Below are 22,315 nucleotides of genomic sequence, written 5' to 3'. Positions count from 1 at the left end.
CATAATAAAGTTACAAAGTTAAAAAATAATATCGAAATATTGTAAAATCAAACTTTTCCCCTCATAAGTTGTATCAAAACAACATATTGAGGAAATTGATATGACAGATTTTGAAACTTTGATATGGAAAGATACCCCAGCCCTGTTGTCTCACCAGAGAAGATGAGAAGAAGTCTTTCTATCTGATGATTTCGAATGATAATGTCTTAACGTCGTAAATTTTAAGGTCAAATTCTTAAAATCAAAACAAAACATTGCGACGCAGATATTCCCCGACTTATGCAATTTCATCATCGTATTAGTGTCTTTATTATTTGTTTGAGGCCTTTTCCAAACGTTCGTGCTATTTATGCATAAAACGGCCAATCTATCTTTACAAAATGCATCATTTTTATGTAAACAAAAGGCTAAAGATAGCAATATGAGATTTATCTTTTATTATTACCCTACTCTGTTCATCTGGCCGAGCGGTAAAGATCGTAACTGTAATCAATGACGCGTGGAATTGTTGGTTCGAGTCCCATCGAAGCCTGTGGAAACTTTTTTTTCCTTCAAAATTCATGATCGCATTCCGAAATGAGTATTAAACTTGTCGGTAAATCGTGTATCGTATCCTTAAGGGGGGTACTACACCCCCGGACTACACCCACCCCTGCCCAATTTTGTGCCTATTTTTGCATTTTTCTCAAAAATCATAGCGTATTGGGGACAAGTAAGATATGTATATTATAGGGGCAAGGACTACAACTACTGCGCTGGAAATTTTATTTCAGCACAGACAACAGTCAAAAATGAGGGAAAACCAATATTTAATCAATAAATCAATAACTACTTACTTTGAGTTGCTGAATTTTCGGTACAGAAGTTGTAGTCCTTGCCCCTATAATATACATATCTTACTTGTCACCAATGTGCTATAAATTTTGAGAAAAATGCCAAAATAGGCACAAAATTGGCCAGGGGTGTAGTACCCCCTTAAGAGAAGGGTGGACATGATTGCAAGGACGGCTAGTCGGCTAGTAATTTTCCTAGAATCTGGAGAATATGTTTATCAGAAGATAAATTGTAGGCCAACCTTGACAAGAGAGATAATCGTTGTTTGAATCTGTCTGCTGTTTCCTGCAATTAACTGTTTAACTCAGATGTGTCGTAAGCCACTTCCTAAAATCACACCTCATATAGGCATACCCATTACAAAAATTAATTTCTGCATTTTTTTCTGGAATCTGAACTGAGTAGGCCGACTTGATCCAAGTTATGCCAAACTTAACAAGAGAGATAGATAAGATTAATCGTTGTACGAATTTCACATTCATATGTCTTATCAATAGCCAGTGACGTAGGAGGGGGGGGGCAGGGGGCAACGTGCCCCGGGCGCCACCCTTATAGTGGGCGTCAAATTGACCAATTCAGCATCGATTCTGCGCCCCTCCAAGCGATGAAAGTCAAAATTTTCGCGCGCTTCACTCGCATTTCAGCACAAGGAGTATAATCTTAATTCTTCTCATTTATCATATGAAGAAGTTTTAAAGTTGAACACGGCATAGGTCATGAACACGGTGACTATTCAGATGCAAACAATATCTTCGTTTCCAATCTGGGGGATTTTTAGGGAAACCCATTTCGAATATATTGCGTGACTTCCATAACTTTCGTTACCATTGAAAAAAGCCTGTATAGTGGAATAAATTGTAAATAAAAAGCTATAAAAGGACACTCTTGCTTTCAATTTGAACAAGAGATATGGTGAAATTCACCTCATGTTACCAGGAAATATTACTAAAGAGGGGGAAAACAAACACGTGTAGTACAAGATATTGATCATATTGTATATTTTTCTCACATTTTCCGTTTTGATGCTAGAGTGTTATTTGAATAATATAGTTGTGCTAACTTTCTTATGTTTTGTTACTAAAACGCTGCCAGGAAAATATACATTTTGCGCAAACAAAACGTTGTGATAATTATCCATGGTTGTTTAAAGCCTTGATGTACGATTTCCGTCAAATTAAATTTTGTTATTCTTTATTCAAAATGTTTAAATAATATTAGTAGGCCTAATAACGGCCGGGAAGGGTTGCTGTCCATTTTAAGCTGAAATAACAAGGTAAAGTGAAAGAAACCCTACTCTATTAAATTGCCTGATTGAATATTCAATCAAAAAGGTTGAATTTTCAATCTCGCCGTCCCGAATTAGGGCAAATCGTTTTCGACTGTATATTCTGTCGGGTGATTTGAATTTTTTTCAATCAAATGAAAAGATTCTCAATCTTTTATAATCTTTTAGTTATTAAAGTTAGGGGCAAATCTTTTTCGATTGAATTTTCAGTAAAAAGTATTGATTTTCATTGTTTTTCAATCTTTTACCGTCCCAAATTAGGGACAAGTCCTTTCCAGTTGAAAAAAAGATTGAAAATGTTCTAAAACAGTTTGAAATCTCAATCCAAACATATGCAACACATGTCATTTGGCAGTACATTAGGAGTAAGGGGAGTAACACTTGATAATAGATAGTGAAATCAGTCTACAAAGAGAGTTAGAGTGAAAACAAAAAAACATTTCAATCTATTTTTCAATCTATTTAGATTGATTCCTATCATCAATCGTTATAGGATTGACATATTTCAATCGGCCAATTTAAAATAGTACTTTGCTTGGTTGACCTACAAAGACAACAAATTTGGCCGATTCCATTTAGGTGCAAGTTGGGACATTACAAATATGCCAAAAAAGTACGGAGGTTTGAAAATAAATTAACCAATTTCATATTTTAAGATCGTACATTATGGCTTTAACTAGTCATTTCATGGCAGCCTTTTTGTTATTATTTTTTAATATGGCTTTCAATTTTTAATGATTTCACACGACTTCGACAAAATGTTATAAACATTTGGTAATTTCTAATTTAATGACGTTTAGTCATGTTTATATTTTGTTTTCTATACATAATAGGTGAATCATAATGTTGGATCTTGGTGTGGCAGTTTTTTCCGTAATCATTGCATATTGATGGGTAGGCCTACCAATCATTTTGATACAGCTTGTACAATCATGTCAGTTTACAATACAAAATCACATAAAGCAAAGTAACATTCGGGCGCCACACATTCTCAAAAAATGAAATAATAATCCGAAGCAAGAATACTTATTATATCGCAATGTACTCTTGTATTGCCACAAACGTGCTTTTTCGCCCTTAAAAACAAGAATAATTATATGAATTCCTCTCAATATATAAAACATTCCTCTATCTATTACATGTTACAGTTATTGCAAATAAATCCCGATTTTCGTCGCATTAAAATAATATAAAATGCCAACTTATTAATACTGATTTTATTACCAAATATAAAAACCTGTATAAAAATTACATTCTGTACGACACTTGCAAAGTAAAAAATGTATTATTGTATTATTTGCATATTAACTCTCTTTCAGTCTTATTCGATCAAAAGTCTCTAGCCACACGCAATTCGAGACCGAATTAAAACATACTATATTTTGCGTATGACGTCCTGTCAAACAGACCAAAAAAATCCGTGCTACGCAGGTCAGCAACCAATCACGCCGCGTCTTTGCCCTGACATAAGACGCAACATACTGCATTTACTGTCCGTTTTCCTATACACAATACACAGTGCTCTCACCATTGACGCGTGACCTCTACAAATGATGTATGTTGAAGAATGGACACTTGCCTAGTTAACATCACTGTGTGAAAAATAACCAGCCAATATTTAATTTATTCTCCAAACTTCTAGCAAATATATTTCTCTAACATGACCTAAAATTACAGCTAGGTTAGATGTTCAGAAATGGTCGCACTTTTGTAAAATATGAGTGAGGGCAAAGCATAACTAGCTCATAGCTAGCCAACTCCCCGTGTTAATTGAATGGAGATTTGACCGAAAATATTAAGCTATATTGGTAACGGACCGCTCCGTTCTGAAGGAAAAAACAAAAAAACGGTACAAGCTACATTTAAACTATTCTAAATAGGTTCTAGAAAATATAGTTTTGTAACATGTCCTAAATTTTTAGCTAATTTAGATGTTTGGAGAGGGTCGCACTTTTGTGTTTTAGGAAGGATACGTAAACGACAGATAACACCAAAAATATGAAGAAATTATTTCCAAACCGTGTTAAGTCAACAATCATTATGTTGCTCATTTTGAAGAATGCTGGTTAACAAAAAGCAGGTCATTGTCTCATTTCGTGAACAAAGGTACACATACCATTGTTTCCTTTCGTTGCCTTTATCATCGGTTACCCAACTGAAGCTATAATACCAGCTTTATTGCGATGTCGCACATGTAAAACAGACACTTGTGCACAACCAGAGAAGATCTGATTTAATCAGTTGAGCTGCTTCAATGAGTGTTATCTTGGTTTAATAGCTTTTAATGGGGTTTAAGTCCTGCAAAGGTCGAGATGAATTCTACTGTAGACATGACTGCATCATGAACTAGTATTTTTTTGATTCAGTCTTAGATTACTAGTATTTGACATTTTTGTGCCATTTAGTCCAGCAACAAACCGTTCCCTAACCTTAAGGTTACCAACTATTTTAAACTGTTGCGATTTGGTAGTTCACAGCATCTTGCGAATGATAGTGAGCTTTGACAAAAATTGCATTGCTCATTTCATAGCGAGTGTGTAGAAGAATTCAAACATCATAGATATACTTTTGTAGGTCCTGTGGTTCTTGAGTTATGTTGTGAAGAGGACTGAAACAACAACACTTTTGAAAAACGTACATAACTCATTAACAACAATAAATCAAGCAAGTATACGATTTGTAGAAAGATTGCGTAACGCTTTGTTCCTTATTGCCGATTTGATTTGCCGACAAGCTATAATTCATCGAGAGGTACCTTTTGTTCAGGACAAAAGGGTTCCGCCATTAAATCGGTACCGGAAACTGACCCGACAGCGTATTAACGTGTTACCGCGCAGGCTACTGTCAATAAGAAGTATGCTTCCACTATATTTATAAATACGTTTTTATAAATACGCACGTGACCACCTCCTCGCCGCCATAACAGCTTGTAAGTCTCGAAGTGACTTTCCACATAGCGGGTGGTCCCTATACATTTGAATGCAACGGCGGAACAACACTGAGACTACTGTGCAGCAAAATTGTCTATTTTGTTTAACTTTGGGATTACATTGTAAACGTTTCCGTCGTTGAATATTTTTTCCGTCGTCAAATATATACTTTCAAAGTGTTGTTTTTGATAACATATTACAAATTCGGAATCCCCCCATGTGTAATAATTTTGCTATTCAATTAATACTAAAATTTAATGATATTTATCTACAGCGTCACTATCCTTTTCTGTACAGTATGATAGTCAATGCATGAGGATTTGGTCACGCTTACTGGTCTTGGTATGTCGTGCCCATGGGTCACGTGCATATTTATAAAATCGTATTTATAAATATAGTCGAAGCATACTGATAAGTGATCAAAAGAAAGTCACGTGAAAGTGAGTATGATCCATGCAATACCCCTATTTCATGTGGGTTTCTGAAAGTAAATATGTGCTTAGCCTAAAAAGTGCCACCATTTAAGCTGCAATATGGCAAAAATATTCGCCATCTCGGAATCGAGCCTCTTTACACTATTCAGGGGTGTGAAATTTCAGCTTTACTTGCTTTCTTTTATTTTCAGCCCATATTTGACGTTTTTACCCTGCTTTTACGCTGTTTTCAGCTTTTTTTAAAGTAATTCTCAGCTTTTTGGTCTGAGGCCTCTCACACCCCTGACTATTGCCAAACGCTTGCCAGGATATCATCTTTACAGTGTAGACGCAGTCATGTGACATTTATCTTACACTGATTGATGAAAATTTGATATTCGGCCTTCCTGGAGTGGTAGATGACATAGCATTCTCGGTATAAAATTTCATTACAAAAACAAAAACAAAAGTGAGTTTCGGCACTTGCACAACCATGAAGTGCGTACACCGCTGTATCATGCACTTTAGAAAATATGTTCACAATATTGTCACATGAGGTGTTTGCTATCAAATTATTGGTAATCACCAATCAAACACAAAATGTTATGAACGTTTTTTCTCGGTTCTACGCTGTTTAGACAGAGGTTTTTTTACGTCTTTGTCTTTAAAAATAAACAACGTGTGTCATTAATTCTGCTGTTAAGTTCGTTTTTGCGGACGTTTCGAAAACGCTGTTTAGACGTTATCAAATGTACCAGCCTTTACATGATGTTTTTAATCTTCTGGACGTTTAAAATGAAAACCACACTTTTGGTTCAACTTAGGGAATTAGTCAAGGATAAAAATTCATGTAAATTCTGTTCTGTCTGTCATCAAAGTAACAGGTGTATTGTCAGTTCTTCTGTGGAGAACTGACCAAGCGAGGCTTCCTGTTTTAATATTACGGTATTATGACATAGACTGCGGCCTTGACGTTTTTTGTTAATACGCTACTGAAAACATCAAGGCCGCAGGGCTGGTAAGTCCGAGGCCGGCGACTCCCATTCGAAGACTAAACACTCAAAGTGTGATCCCAATACAAAGGGCCCTGCAGGGCAAGAATGCAAGAGTATTCTAATGTAAAATAGTAACCTTAATGTAATTTGTAATTTTTCTTTAATTGTTGACATTGCCTATAGTTCTTCCAAAGTTGCATATAAATGCTTGGTATTAGATGATGATTGGTCTTTCGAGTTCGATTCTGCTTGATCATCCCCAGTAAATCCACGTGCTACTTTAGAGTTGCTAGACGTAGAATTCGCTCTCTTGATTTCGCGCTCTCCATGCGATAGATCTGTCTTGGAAAGATCAATGACACCGTATGGATCTCCCACAACACCTCGCGCCTTTGGTGGGTTATTTTGAGATAATGCTACACTATTTGGGGCTGCGTAGGTTGGCGCTGCAGGCGTATCACTTGCCTGTGGATCCGAGTTCTTTTGAGCAGGTAAACTATTTGGGCTTGCGTATGACGGAGCTGAAGATGCAGGTACAGCATACGGATTATAATCTCTTGTGGACTCCTCTTGAGCTGCCGTTGATGGCGATGGTTGCGTTGAACTCTGAATTTCTTTCATGGTATCAGGATTCAAAAGATCATAGGCATTGTCCTTTCCAGTTGCATCGTCTATATCATTAGACGATGGAAAAGTTTCTCCGATGGAAGCATAAGCTGGAAGTGTATCAGATTTTCTCCATTTTAAATCCAATGTTTCTTCAATTGTTGCATATGGTGGTACTGGCGGCTCTGTGGGAACAGAGGGGGATTTAGCCACACCGCGTTCTTTAGCAGGTAAAGTTTTTGATTTTAGTAAAGGTTTCTTTGCAGCAGGTGGTTTCACTGCATCTTTGTTTTTAACCGATTTGCTCTGTGATTTATCTACCTGTGCATAAGCTGGAAGACCCTTCGAAGTACTGCTCTCATTTGAAGTTTTGCGTTGAGGCACAGATGGATTGTTCTTTGTTACTTTTTCAGCATTTTGTTTTGGGGTTGATTCTGATTTCATGGCTTTCTTCACAGATGTGTATTTAGCATCCAATTCCACCTGGTCGCCCGTGCTTTCGCGTAGAGGCAGAACGCTGGAATAATTGGATACTCCGTCATAGGATGAATTGTGGTTACCTCCGCTTGAAGGACCTGCATTGCTGGACGAAGCTGGTACGTTGCCATTGGTGCCATCAGACACATGATCAACATGGGATTGCGTATTCGGTAGTACATCTTCATCTGCTGTATAAGAAAATTCAGATTTGTATATTAATTATTTTAGAAAAGCGTGACTCAAAATGAGGAATGCTGCAGTTATTTAATTATTTTACGAATTAATTCAGTTTCAAGGTCAGACCAGCTATACATAAAAGTGTACGTCGGATCAGTAGTAACATTTTAAAATTAGTTAATTGAGTAATGTTTATTAGATTCGTCCGACATGACATTGGCATTGTAACTGGCTTGAACTTGAAATTGTTACTCCTAATAGCTAATTAATACCACGATACCGGGTTTAACTAGATTTAACAAACCCAAATACTCTGGGAATGTTGTTGGTTAATTGTTGATACAAATGAGTTCATCTCGGCAGCTCAATACTACACTATGGTCACGTAATACAACCTACCTGGTGACGATTTTCTTAAAATCCATGGCACCAATCCCCTGTTCGTAAACAACATGTAAGAGCAATTTATTAATTCATGGTTGCGATTTGTGTAATAATCATGATATCCGACTAACACGTGCTAGTGCAGATACATTTTGGAAGAAAAAAAACGGTAGAGGCGAAGTGAGAAAGAAATCTGGAGGAAACATGAGGATATATGCAAAACAAAAATATCTTTTGTAGATGTTGTTCTTTTCTCACAATTCCTATCTAAAATAAAGATGTTTCACCACTACACTAGTGGTTGGTTTCATCAGACTGGCAACTCATCACAACAAGCTGTTCCTTTTATGGGTAACAGGAGCTACCGTCGAGGGCGTGTTGAGTTAGTCAAAGATGTTGTTGAGTGCATCCCCTCGTCCTTGTTTAGAGTGTAATAGCCTTGTAATGTCTTAGCTTCTACTGTTGCCCATAAAAAGACACAGCCTGTTGTGATGAGTTGTCATTCTGATGAAACCACTGATGTAGTGGTGAAACGCCACTAAAATGAGAGTACAACGTCTTCATTTTACATAGGAATTGTAAGAAAAGAATAAAATCCACAGTTGAAACCAACATTCCTAATGAGCTTGTTCAAAGAAAAGATGTTTTTTTTATTTATATGCAATAATGGTTTTCAATGGAAATATTTTAAATGTAAAATTTGCTATAAATTGGTGTCAAGCCATATGTTAAAAAGAGGAACAGAATGTGTGCATAGCTTTCACTCTCATTATGTCATTCTATTTCTGATGATTTAAACCTTCTTGCATATAATCTCGTTCTTGCATTGGCGTACGTCTTGCCAAGGTGAAACATGTGGGCCGTCCTTCCAATTCACTATATAGAGTATATTGTGAGGTAGCGATTTCTTTACGTCTTAATTGGTGCTTACGCCCATGTAACTATTCAAATCAGTATTAAAATCATTGTGACAAAATAACTAGACGGTCATAAGCACAAAGGCGTAAGAATTCACAACCTCTAAACTAGCTGAAGTTAAGAGTGACTTACTCTTTCCCGTTTGCTCTGTATTTCCAAACCATCAGTAAAGCTATTGCTATTATTAATAGCAAGAAACACACGACAACTGGAACAATTATCTTTGACGTCGAATTGGATCCAAGCAGAGGTGCGTTATTTGTAAATGAACCTGTGGATAAGATAATAATGTCGTCAGTATTGGCATATAGCGAGCAGCGTGGCTGCGTGGCTCGGCGCTTTAGGTCTTTGAGTGCAAGAGATCCCGCTTCAATTCACATTGGGGGCAAATATAACATATTGTCCACTCTCTCCATTGCTGTATGGGGCCGTGTGCAGGGAAGGACAAGGTCTCGCTATCGGCTCCAACCAGTAATGTCTCTAACTGTCTGTACACCATAACCTGGGCATACAGATTACAAGAAACCATACACAAAGATCATGGACCTCTTGGACAACGTTATTGTAATCTTATCGCTGAAATCATTGTTAAGCAGCGTTCATAAGCCCAACTTTGGAATATGCATCATGTGCATGCATGGGACCCCACACCCAAGCAGACATCAAGAAGGTCGAAACACTTTGGAGTGGGACACACTGCAAGAAAGGCGTAGAAAAGCACGCCTAGCCATGATGTTCAAGATCCAGAATGGACTTGTGGCCATCGACCGAGACACGTACCTCACAGACTGCAACGACACCAGGACAGGACATACACAAGATCCAAGATACAAAGGGGCAACACAACCAAGAATGTTTTTAAGTACTCTTACTTTCCACGCACGACTACCGACTGGAATACACTGACAGAAGACATCTCAACAGCACCAACTCTGCACAGCTTCAGGAGGCGGCTCATGGAGTAATTTTTCACACACTCTCACATTTTTCGCGCGCACATTCGACCTGCCTTATTCCACCAAAGTTGGTGAGAGTACGACTCTAACCAGTTGAAACTAGAAACTGCAGACGAAACCATATCCAGATCCAGATTCAAAACAACCCAGGTACCACTGCCTTGGTGCACATTCAAATGTGTAAGGTTGGACACCTTCTTTACCATATTCATGATAATTATGATTGCCTTGGTATTCTGGCATCTTTAGCCGAATTGCTGCTTTAAAAATAGATCTCTCACAAGAAACATCAAACTTTGGGCTCTAGAAATGTTTTGTAGGTGAAATGGATTGCAAGTGCGTAAGCGTTGAACGCAGTTGGTTTTCATGCGAGATTGGTACTGTATTACTGAACTAGTCTGAAGTTATTTTTCTTCACGCGTTAATCTCTCTAATTATTATTAAATAGCACCTCTTTATAATTATCATTTATTTCCCTCTACCTGTCTACAATAATATTGAAGATTTACCTTTGGTATTTGTATGGTGATTTGGATCCGTAGTACTGTCATATCTGAATTCACATTTGTCGCCGTAATATTTGGGAGACGAGCAGGTACATGCCCCATCGACAGGATGACACTTTGCGTCTGAATCAGCTGTGTTGCATTCACATGTTCCTCTACAGTTGACTCCATATGTTCCTTGACAGACATCGGTGCAGTTAGCACCTTGTCTTCCAGGAACACATTCACATTCTCCCGTCACTGCACTACAGTTCGCATGTGCAAAATGACAGGTACATAATTGGGTACAATTTTCTCCAAACCGGTCCGAATCACAAGCTATAATAATATGAAAACAAAACCATGTGTTTATAAGTATGTCGTAACCAGACGTACCTCTTTCAAATCGTTTCATTCGTCATGTTCGCAAGTATGGTAAATGAACAAATACATTCATTCTGCATTTCACGTCAGTAGTATTACTCGTATACGGTATCACTTTAATATGAGGACTTTTGTGGAGTTGGAGGAGCGCTTCCAAAAGCGACCAAACTCAAGGGGAGATGAATTATGAAGACAATAACCTACCTTTTGAACAACTTGTGTCTGTTTGTGAAAAGCCTGGACAACAGTAGTATTCGTCTAGTTGTGATACATATCTGATCCTGTAAGAAAAAATCTACATTGTCAACAAGTCAATATTATCTGGTGTTTTCCTGATTTGTTCTAAATTGTTATTGTCTCATTAGATCAGAATGTTTGTGGTTATAACTTTGTCTAATATTCTCAATGTCTTTTCTTTGTAAAAATATCTGCATTGTCAACAAGTCATTGTTATCTGGTGTTTTCCTGAATTGGTCTGTTGCTGTTGTCTCATCCTGAGACATAATTCGTCTCAGGTCTCAATCGTAAGAACATTATCATCTTATATCAGAATATTTGCGATTACTTAATATCATAATTATGCTTACTTGTATACTACGCAGGATCCCGCAGGACAAGAAATTACCTCTCTCACCGTAGTTGAAAAGTTGCCATATATGCTGAAGAAAAAGAACGAGAACGAAACGATCAACAACATGATTTAAAATACGTACCGGACTTACACATTTGTGTAGATCACATGCGACGATTTCCTTGTTGAGAAGGGAATGAACTTTGGGAATGCTAAATTATGCACGATTTTGGCACGTTAATTTGGGAATGTCCCTTTAATTTAAAAAAAATTGATCAATAAAAAATGTGGAATGCCACTTTAACCATAAAAGACGAATATGTACCTTTAATTTAAAAAAACAACAATCGGAGAATGCCCTATTAAGGCCACATTGCCATGAGAGTCACTAAGTTAAATGGTAAATAAGCCTGACTCATCAGGGTCCAGTACAGATCACTGTATAGGACCCCGGTGAAGGACTCTCGAGTCCGCGGTGCGGTGCTTCTTTAACATTGCATATCTTTGGAGCTACTTTACTATGCATTATGTTTGTCTTTGAAGTACTCCTGATAACTGACAAGACAGAAAGAAACTAATTCTATTTTTGGTTGCGGATACTTTGAAGACATACTTAATAAAATGCTGAAACTGGGTAACTTTAAAATGAACCGGAAATATAACCGCTGACTGACCCCCTAACCACAGATCTACTACAGAAAAATGAGTCGCCAAAATCATATTTATTGTATACATACCGTGGTACAGAGACCATAATGACAGGCGTAACTAGTTGGCATTTAATAATTAGTCATCATTATTAAAAAGTATTCTTGACAAGTATTGGAATTGGTAGTTTTAATTCAGAATAGGCTAATACATTAAGAATAAACACGTCAAAATAAATATTATATAATGTATTATATCATATTATATTTATTTATATTATATTATATTATATTATATTATATTATATTATATTATATTATATTATATTATATTATATATTATCATATTAAACATGGGCCTTTAATGCAAGGCTATGATTTTAACACGAATTATAATAACTCATACAAAGATTCTGATCATTGATCGGTCGATTGCATTTGCTTATTTTACTATCATTGCACTCCATAATCCATTTTCCATTTCGCTCCCGTGTCATTGTTCTAATAAGCATTCAATATTTGTATACTATTGTTTTCTAACCACAGTTATGTATGTTGAACTGAAAATGACATTGACTTTTCACTTTTGAGTATTACTTTAAATGACGACATTCCAGCTTATCCTGCACTAGCTTTATAAATGGGGCCTAAAAAGACTCGAATGTACCACTCACTCGATCAAATGCCCTACTGTAATTCAACAAAATTGTGTTATCATGGTTATCATGGTTATAAAATAACATGATTGCTGAATCATAATGATGCATCGTGTACTCGTGTGACTTTTCTGTGATCACTGTAAGTAAAACTCGTATAATTATGATTATAGGTAGTTGACTACAAAAAATACAAATCAAACAAACAAACAAACAAACAAACAAATGGGTACATTCCGGGATATTTTGTCATCCTCTTAGGGAACGTTCATAAATACTTTGGTAGGGGGGGCTGGAAAATTTTGATTTCGGTATGTCAAAACTTTTTTGACCCCCCCTCTGTCTGTATGTTAAACTTTTAGAACCCCCCTCTTTATGGACTGAAAACTTTTTGACCCCCTTTTGTATACACCCAAACTTTTTACCCCCCCACCCCACACACACACACACATAATGAAGGTATACTAGTACTTAATATAATCCGCACTTGTTTCCACTATAAGTAATGCTTTATTTTACTAGTATAGTGGATTAAACTTATACAGTTTGAACCTTGTTACAAATTCAAGCAAACAGATCCGCAATAAATTTATCATTTTTCAGTGTCACTCTTACAGGCCTTATGTCTATAATAGGCCTAAATTGTCAGGACATCATAAAATATAAATAAATTGCTTTCAAATAAGGTCTCAAAAGTTATTGCACGGAAGTATCAGGGGTGTATCCAGCTTTCTTGGTGTGGGGGGGGGGCAAATAAAATTTTGGGGGACAGACGAAAAACAATTGCAGTTGCTTTACATGCATATATACCGGAGCTTTAAAAAAATGCTTTACTGGATGTGCGCGCAAAAATTTTGTATTTTACTCTATTTACACCTATGATCAGGATGAAAAGGGCTTTATTGTGACAATGTGCGCGCGTAGCGCGCACAAATTTTGTATTGAACTTTTTAGACCCCCCCTTTATGGGTGTCAAAACTTCTTGACCCCCCCTTTTGCCATGTTAAAAACTTTTTTTGACCCCCCCTTTTTGGAAGGTCAAAACTTTTTTGACCCCCTACATATTTTCCAGCCCCCCCCCCCCACCAAGGTATTTATGAACGTTCCCTTAGTTCTTACTTCTTAGATTCTATACAATTCATATGTCATTTGGTACAAATTCCACGGACAGACCGAAGGTGTATGCCTCACATCCCGGCCTCACATCGCGTCGAAAACATGCATCTTCTTATATTGCTAGAAACAGACGCTATTTTTATATCACTGTGCTCACGTAATATGAATGTTACAAAGATTAACTTACATTCTCGGTCCACAGACGTTTTCTCCAATTTTGTCAAGCTCTGAAGTTCCAGGAGTTATTATTATGAATAGAAATGAAATTGTTACAATCAAAACCCGGCTCAAAATCTCGAACAAATTGTTACATTTTATAGCACCCATTTCAGGATGAAACATATGTGTACAAAAACTACACATCACGATCAAGGCTGATCGTCGCGGAAATAATACAACTATACCAGGGTGTCCAAAAAAACAGCGTACAATCAAAAGTACTTTCCTGTTCCTGTCGACGTCATAGTTGATATTGAAGGATTTTTCTTTTTTAATCGTTATAAGCTTATATTTTCATTGTTAACTGTCGTTTTAAATTTTAAAGTACAATATATATTATTTCTTCTTGGATGTATTTCATTTGGAATATCCTGTGAACCCCGGCTTGCGTCTGACCTGTTATTAACTTGGTTAAACTTTCCTAAACTTCCTAAAAGTCGATGCACCGATGAGGCCGAGGCCTATGAGAGTACAGTATGGACTCTTTAATTTGTTTGCCGTTACCAATTGAATTACTATAATACTTCTCAATAAGTGTTGATACAACGTATAGCCTATAATGGGTTTTTTTTGTGTGTGGATATGTTAAATAAAATATCGGCCTAATAAATTCATTAAACTTCTCTGTATGCATGAGCACTCATAACAATATTGAATGTTACAGGAAAAGCTATTGAATTGTGTGGTAACCCTTTCAAACTTTACACACCCAAACTGTCAGGGAATACGGAAATGTGGATATCCTCACCATAATGACATCATAACACGTATAACCTATTAAAAGGATTCATTTTTGAAGAGCCATTTCCTTTTATCGTAGGTATACGCTTGTAATATTAATAATCATTAGGAAATAAATTGGGAGAAAACCTTCTGTTAATAAAATAGTATGCTTAGCCACCAGCCTGGGTGACTCACAAATAGATAATCAGCTTAAATCGGATTAAAAGCTTAGAGGGAAGCCCGGGAGGGAAGGTCTTGCTGCTCAGCGAGTGTTTGTAATTATCAGAAGGTTTTCTCCAAATTCATTCTCTGATGTAATTGGTTGATGTTGGAACTTTTTAATAATTATCTCTGATTTGCCCATCATAAGGAAAGTGAAAGCTGATTACATGGTTTGACCAAGTAGGTTAATTCCATATAAAGATTGGATGTCCGTTCTATTTTTTTTAATGATTTAATGATAAATGTGTCAAAATTCATTCATTCATTCATTCATTCATTCATTCATTCATTCATTCATTCATTTTATTTTATTTGTCATCATCATCAATACATATATAATCAGCATAACAGAAATAAACAATGTTGAAAATAATGATGTGATGAGGTAGATGCATAACAAAGCCAAAGGCCTGAAAGACAATGCATCACCTTTACATTAAATAATATATAAGTTTAGATATTTACACAAGAAAGAAAAATCAGTAAAAAAAACAGAAAAAAAGACAACACGGAACCCATCTTTAATATCACTTATATACATTAACCAGGCAAAAATGATTTTGTCCTGGAATTTTGGCCGGGAAGAAATTGGCATGATTGGCCCGACTGCAGCATTTGAAAGCAGATCTTTGTGATGGTTTATCCACATTTTTACAAACAGGAGAACTTATAAATTCTTATACGAAAAAAGACCCTTGGGGATTTTTTTGTTGTTTAATATTAAAAACAGCAAATTTTTTGACCGAAGTGGATTGATTTTGACAGAAATAATTTGAAAAAAAAAATCAGAACATTTTCAAAATATGTTTGCACAATCTTTTTTGTCCGGATTTTTAGGATCATTTTATCTCTTCCAGAAAAAAATCCCGACAAGTCCATCCGTCCGTAGAACATGTGGTTTTTCGTTGCCTGAATATGGATAATTTAGGGGATTGTACCACCATCTCTAAGATTTTTCATCCGCCATAAAGAAAATGCGCGTGTTTACGCCCAAACGACCTAATCTAATCGTAGATCCATCCTTTGCGTTCATTTTAGTGATAAAATTTTTACCCCAACACCTTACCGGGGGTTAGGACCGGCCATCAAAAATGTCAGAGAGGGTGGTGAGGCTCTTGTCAAATTATTTCTACTTGTTATTTAGGTTAAAATAGTCATTTTCTTTTATATTTAGGAGAAAATTCGGTGAAAACGCATGTTCGTGAAATTTTTAGCCTAAAATCAATTTTGCCTATACTTTAGTACACAGCCAGAAATTCCCAAATTTGCATGGGCGCGCTCACATTGTGACGTCATAGCGTTGGGAATGTTTGTACTTATTTTGGTATCAATAGATAGAGTAGACCCATTGCTATACATTGGTACCAACATTAGGGTGGGTGCAACCCCCCTTCGTAGTCCGTGCTACAAAATATGGCTCAGTAGTTCTAGGATTAATATTGAATAACTTACTTTCACGGGTGGACCATAAATTTTTTAAATAATAATATACTAAACCAGTATTAATGTGTCACCTTAAAGTCGTGTTCACACGGTCGGACATAAGTGAGTTATTACCGATAATAGGCGACTTTAAGCCGATAATAGTGACTTATTACATGTATTACCGGTTTTAAGTGACTTAAGTCCGACCGTGTGAACACGACTTAAGAAATAATATTTTCGCAACGTTTGCTACTTGTTCTTTTTGTGCATACAATAAAAGCTAATGAAATTACCTTGTACGATATTATCTTATTCCTTCGTCATTTCGAAACTAATATCCTAAAAGAATGAATGATTATCTGTGTTCCAAGGTTACATTGCATTTACTGTTATTATTCAGGTATAACGAGGCTTTCTTCCATTCTTAACATGATTAAGATTATTCTTCAATATGTTTGCCTTGAATCTTAAATCTAAAAGTTTAATCAGTGTAAATCTAAAAGTTTAATCAGTGTCATGATTTTAGAACAAAGTATTCTAGTCATGAACGTGTGCAAACTTTACTTTCAGTGTGGTATCGCGCTGGGAAAATGAAATCAGAATATTTACTGAAACTTTGTGGGAAAATGGGAAAAATGTGGGAAAAAACTTTGTTGCAAAGTCAAACAGATTACAAAGTGTGAAATAATTACATATAAATACATTACAATTATGCCAAGATATGTTGCATTCGATAGCATATAAAATGTAGGCCTATACTTTACTTTTACTGTCACTAACAAATAGACCTATATAAACCCTTTTTATGACAATTTATTGAAAACTTTATTTGTGATAAATAATTTTGAATTCAATTGAATGTGTTCATCATGATTAATAACATAATTTGATTATTTATCAAAAATCAACTTTGACACAGTGTACTTATAATCATCAATCGGTAACCATCAATAACGGTCCGATTGGGCTTCTCAATTTAGAGCACCATTATGCAAGGGTGATATGCATTAAAAATATCTTTTCACACCGTTATTCTTTTCAAATTGTACCATTTTCTATTGTTTTTAAAATGATTAAAATCATTCCGATTTCTCTTCACATAAGTTTCGTATCATAGGCGTATTACTGCTTATTGCCGCTTACAAAATTCTCATCACGTTCATTACCACTCAAATAAATTGTGACTTTCTTTAAATTCTTCATCAGACTGGCAACCTTACTTCTTCTTTCATGAAGTCACTACCGTTTGGGGCGCTAGAAGCTGGTCGAAAATATTTGTTGTATCGACAAAATAATTGGCACAGGCGGGAAGCAATTGGTCCATCTGTTATGTCTTTTTGTTGCAAGTGAATAAACACACGTTGCATGTCTGTGAATACTTTTGCCATGGACATATAACATGCAAAATTTAACATCACGATAGATAACGAAAAGGGCAGTTTTAGATATTTAGGTTCACTAAAGACTGGTAATACTTACTGCAAAAGTGATATCAAATCCAGGACAATTACATTCACAACAATCTTTCTTTCTGGTACAAAATCCAGGACAACATTCCCAACAATTTTTCTTTCTGGTAAAATGACTTGTGTGGAGTGCTGTATGGAGAGTTAAAAGTTGTTTTAGGCAGACGAAAATAAAACCATGGCAGCTGAGATGTGGCGTTGGACATGTTGGAGAAGGATGTTGATTGAGAGGTAAACTTAGAACCTGACATAAGCTTAGGAACCGCGGGGGGCTTGCGGGGGCTCAGCCCCCTCAATAATTTTGGTGCGGGGGCTGGAATACCTTTCAGCCCCCCTCCCAATAACCCCAGGTGAAGTAAAAAAATCATGATAAATAGAAGGAAAATGGGTGTTTTTGACCTATATTTTGCCAAATTTTCTGACTCCGAGGGGGGGAACCCCTCCGACACCCCCAGGTGGGCCCACCAATTTTTTTTTTTTCCAATTTTCAGCCCCCCCATGTTGAAAATCTTCCTAATCTTCCAATGGGAGACTCTGAAAGTACTGCACCATCCTCTGAAAGTACTGCACCATCCACGATTTCCATTCCATTTGAATTTTGTTATTTTCATTACGTTTCACTACCTGGAGAGAATTGATCAAAAATTGAATTCCCTCCTGAGGTTCGTATCTGTCAATGAGTTGACCAGATCACAAGGATGTCATTATAGCTAGAGGCATTAGAGAAAGTGAGTTTTGCCTGAGGCAATTTGTGGTTAATTGTTGATCCCTCAATACAAGAGTTATTACCGTCGATTTGGTTTAAAAAGGAGATGAGATATGATCAAATCTCTTCAGGTAACATAACGTAATGTTTTTCTCAAAATACTGAAATAATATTAGTTATTTGCTGTCAAGAAAGGTTTCTACCGAAATAATAAGGTAAAGTGAAAGAAACCCAATGGGTTTTTTTTTTATCGCTGTTTAATTTCATATAGGGGCCTTAATGTCTGAATATGATATACAGTAATGTCAAACTTGCTCTATTGACCTGACAATCACAACAAATTTGGCTGATTCCATTTGGGTGTAACTTGGAAACGTGTGAAAACATTATGAAGACAAAATCAAGTTTATTTTTTAGGGTATTTAAAGCCATAGCTATATAAACAACAGATGTGGAAATGAGACTACTGACCAGTAGATACTAGTTGTAATCCGACTAATTCAAGGCATATTGGATGGCCCAGGGGAAGAATTTCCATGCCTTCAATAAACCTACTTATGTTACAGTCTGGCCATGGTCTGGTCTACTGTCTGATCTTTCTCTGGGGAATGAGGTTTTCTAATTAGGGCCTTTAAAGCCGTTATTTTATAAGATGAATTTTATTAATTTTTTTCAAACCTGATTTTTTGGCATATTTGTAATGTTTATACATATCACAATTTGCATAAAAATGAAATCAGTCGAATTTGTTGTGTTTGTGGGTCAACAGAGCAACTTCATATTGTGACTTTAAGGGATCTAAAATGAGCGTTTATTGCGTTTCGACAGTATTTTTTGTGGGACATGAGAGCACCTCAGACCTATCGAATTGCATTCTGAATACGAAGCATGTCTTTCTGATATAAAATAATTTTGATTTTTTTTTTTTTTTTTTATAATACAAATTTTATGACAAATTATAAAAATTTGATATTTTTCACATTTTTGATATATAACAGTCCTCGAAGTAAATTATATAAATCTAATAATATATTCTTAAAGTGTATGTAGCAGGGAGGAAAAGCCGACGGTCAATTGAAAATTTTGACCTTTCATATTGAAGATATGGATTTTTTCCCAAAAGACCTAATTTTTTTTGGTGTTTTGGGAAAAAAATCCATATCTTCAATACGAAAGGTCAAAATTTTCAATTGATCGTCGGCTTTTCATCCCACCTACATTAACTTTAAGTATAAATCATCAGATTTATAAAGTTTACTTCAAATACTGTTAAATATCAAAAATATCAATTTTTAATGATTTGCCATAAAATGTGCATTAAATTGCGAATTTCAAAAAATCAAAATTATTTGATATCAGAATGACATTCTTCGTATTCAGAATGCAATTCGATATGTCTGATGTGCTCTAATGACCCAAAATAAATACTGTCCAAACGTTCATACCCCAGCCCTTAAGTCCTCCATAGAAATGCATGTAAAATGGCCAAAATAAGCAGTAGGATTTCTTTCATTTTTGTTTCAGCTTTAAAATGGACAGAAACCCTTCCTGGCAGTTATTACTAATATTATTTCAGCTTTATGGGTGAAGAATAACAAAATTCAAATTTGAGGGAAATCGTACATTATGACTTTAAGGGGGTACTACACATGCAAAATGAAGGGGCAAATCTTCTCGTTCTATTGGTGGCATCGGTATCAATGTAGCTTATGCTTTTACAGGTAGGAGCCAAAAGGTGGTACATCGCCGATGTTTTAAATTCACTTCATTTTGGAAAGCTTACTATCAACGGATTTCGTTAAAATTTTGGATACATGTTGCTAACACATTAGAGAAATAATGTTGATATGTAAAATGGGAATAAGTGGTTCTTGATGACTTCATGAACTTGGTGATTTTCAGTGCTCCACACCTATCAACAAACGAACTGGTTAAAATGCTTCTATTTTCAATGTTGAGCTATATTTTTTATTTTTAACTAACGACATTATTTCACTGAAACCTAATTAAGCCATATAGGTAAAAAGTTTCCACAACCAAACTACAGTTATGTGGAAAAAATTGTATTTCTCTTCATCTATACCATCAGATTAGGTAGTTTTTCATAAGCTTCATTTTTGTGATTTTGGTACCAATTTTACCTTCGTTTTTCCAATCTATTTCAACTATCTAATCTAAATTGTACTCACCATTTACATTCATTCCCAAGAAATGTTATTCTGTCCATCATAGCATTATATATCCAGTAAAAGACAAGCTAGACCAAATATCAAAATTGATGCCTCATTATAACTATGTTGATATATCACATGTTGTTCAAAATGGATGCCCAAATTTGACCTCAGCCAGGTGACCTATAACCTGACCTATGATGACCTATAGCTTTATAGAAATCTCTTTTCCAAACAACACATGATAGAGGCTATTGCTATACCATTCATTGTGGAAGAGATATTTTAGCATGCCTGGTTGATCACAATCTGACGATGGAATAACAAAAGATATAATTTATTCTATTCAAGTACTACTTGAATAGAGTAAATTATGTTTTGTTATGAGGCACACATACTGAGTTACTATAATCCCATAGTAACAGGTAAACAAAAAATATATAGGGCAAAAATGATATACTAAAATGGTTTAAAAGCACTTTGTAGGTAGAGATATTTTATAAGTTCAGGACATGAGGTGATGAACATATTTATGTACTTCATAAATGTGCAAGAAAAAAAGAAGAGGGGTTCTGATGAAAATCAGGGTATTACACCCCCTTAAGTGCAAGGCAAACTCTCTACAGATTCAGACAGTACGTGTTTTGAGTTCATTAAAATATTATAGTTTACATTAACATTACCATTACCAGTCGCTATCCATTGACCCGAGAGCTCCCGAGGGAGGGTCTAACTATACCATAGCCTTGATCAAGTCTTTCTCCTTACTTTTTCTCTGTTCATGCTCTTCTTATGGTTGAAGCAAAGATATTGAAACACCTCCAATATCTGTGGTTTAAAGTATCCCTCAGATTTTTAGTCAGGTCAGAATTTTTGTGTAGGACTTGGTGCTGGCAACATGAGCTAGGGAGAAAGTATACCTTGTGGGCATGGTGTGTATTTTGCTCAAACTGTACCCCTGCAGTGCACAGTATGCCTGGGGTAAAGTATGATAAGAAAGTCCACAATCTAGTAATTCAAATGTCAAATAGATTTTCACAAAGTTATGATGGTAAATAAATATCTTGAAAGAATAGATAACTTCAAAACTTTGGAAAGTAATAGAAATTTTTGGAAGATGTGGCAAAGCTTCCATGAATTTTACATTCACTAACTATGGACGCCAAAGGACTTGAAACAAGTCTAACTATACCATTGGTTTTCAAACCACACATGTAAACAAACAAACCGTTTAATGGTGGCGTTTCCAGGCAGCACCATCGCTATTGCAAATTTCAGTAAAGCATTTGACCTAAGTGGACGACCACACTTTGTTATTGCCAGCGTCTTGGATGAACAGGAACAATGTGTACGCTAACGTGGACAAACTAGTAACTGGGAACCTTTGAATGGTGGTGTGTCCCGGGGTGTGCCTCAGGGTACTCGCATTGGCCCAGTCAGTTTCGTCGCCATCGTATATAAATTCATACATTCATCTTTATTTCATGCAATATTTAAATACAACAGCAAAAAAACAAACACAAAAATTGAATGAGGAGGTACAGGT

At 35.9% G+C, this 22,315-nt stretch overlaps 1 protein-coding gene across 2 annotated transcripts in view; it reads right to left on the bottom strand.

The window, feature by feature from the left end:
- Positions 1-1,772: 1,772 nt before the first annotated feature.
- LOC140142443 (uncharacterized) overlaps positions 1,773-22,315 on the bottom strand; it is a 35,349-nt gene continuing 14,806 nt past the window's right edge. Inside the window, exons 1-7 of one of the 2 annotated variants that reach the window (XM_072164416.1) lie at positions 14,025-14,214; positions 11,435-11,506; positions 11,052-11,128; positions 10,488-10,802; positions 9,155-9,293; positions 8,120-8,157; positions 1,775-7,731 (exon numbers count right to left, since the gene is read on the bottom strand). In XM_072164416.1, the coding sequence (XP_072020517.1) occupies positions 6,635-7,731; positions 8,120-8,157; positions 9,155-9,293; positions 10,488-10,802; positions 11,052-11,128; positions 11,435-11,506; positions 14,025-14,200 (1,914 nt within the window). In that variant the 5' untranslated portion in view covers positions 14,201-14,214 and the 3' untranslated portion in view covers positions 1,775-6,634. Of the gene's footprint in view, positions 7,732-8,119; positions 8,158-9,154; positions 9,294-10,487; positions 10,803-11,051; positions 11,129-11,434; positions 11,507-14,024; positions 14,215-22,315 lie in introns of those variants that run through there. The other variant, XM_072164417.1, reaches the window with a different exon arrangement.

The sequence above is a fragment of the Amphiura filiformis genome, chromosome 20 (genome assembly GCF_039555335.1).
Source record: "Amphiura filiformis chromosome 20, Afil_fr2py, whole genome shotgun sequence".
Classification (NCBI taxonomy): domain Eukaryota; kingdom Metazoa; phylum Echinodermata; class Ophiuroidea; order Amphilepidida; family Amphiuridae; genus Amphiura; species Amphiura filiformis.
This window is presented reverse-complemented; position numbering and strand designations above follow the sequence as displayed.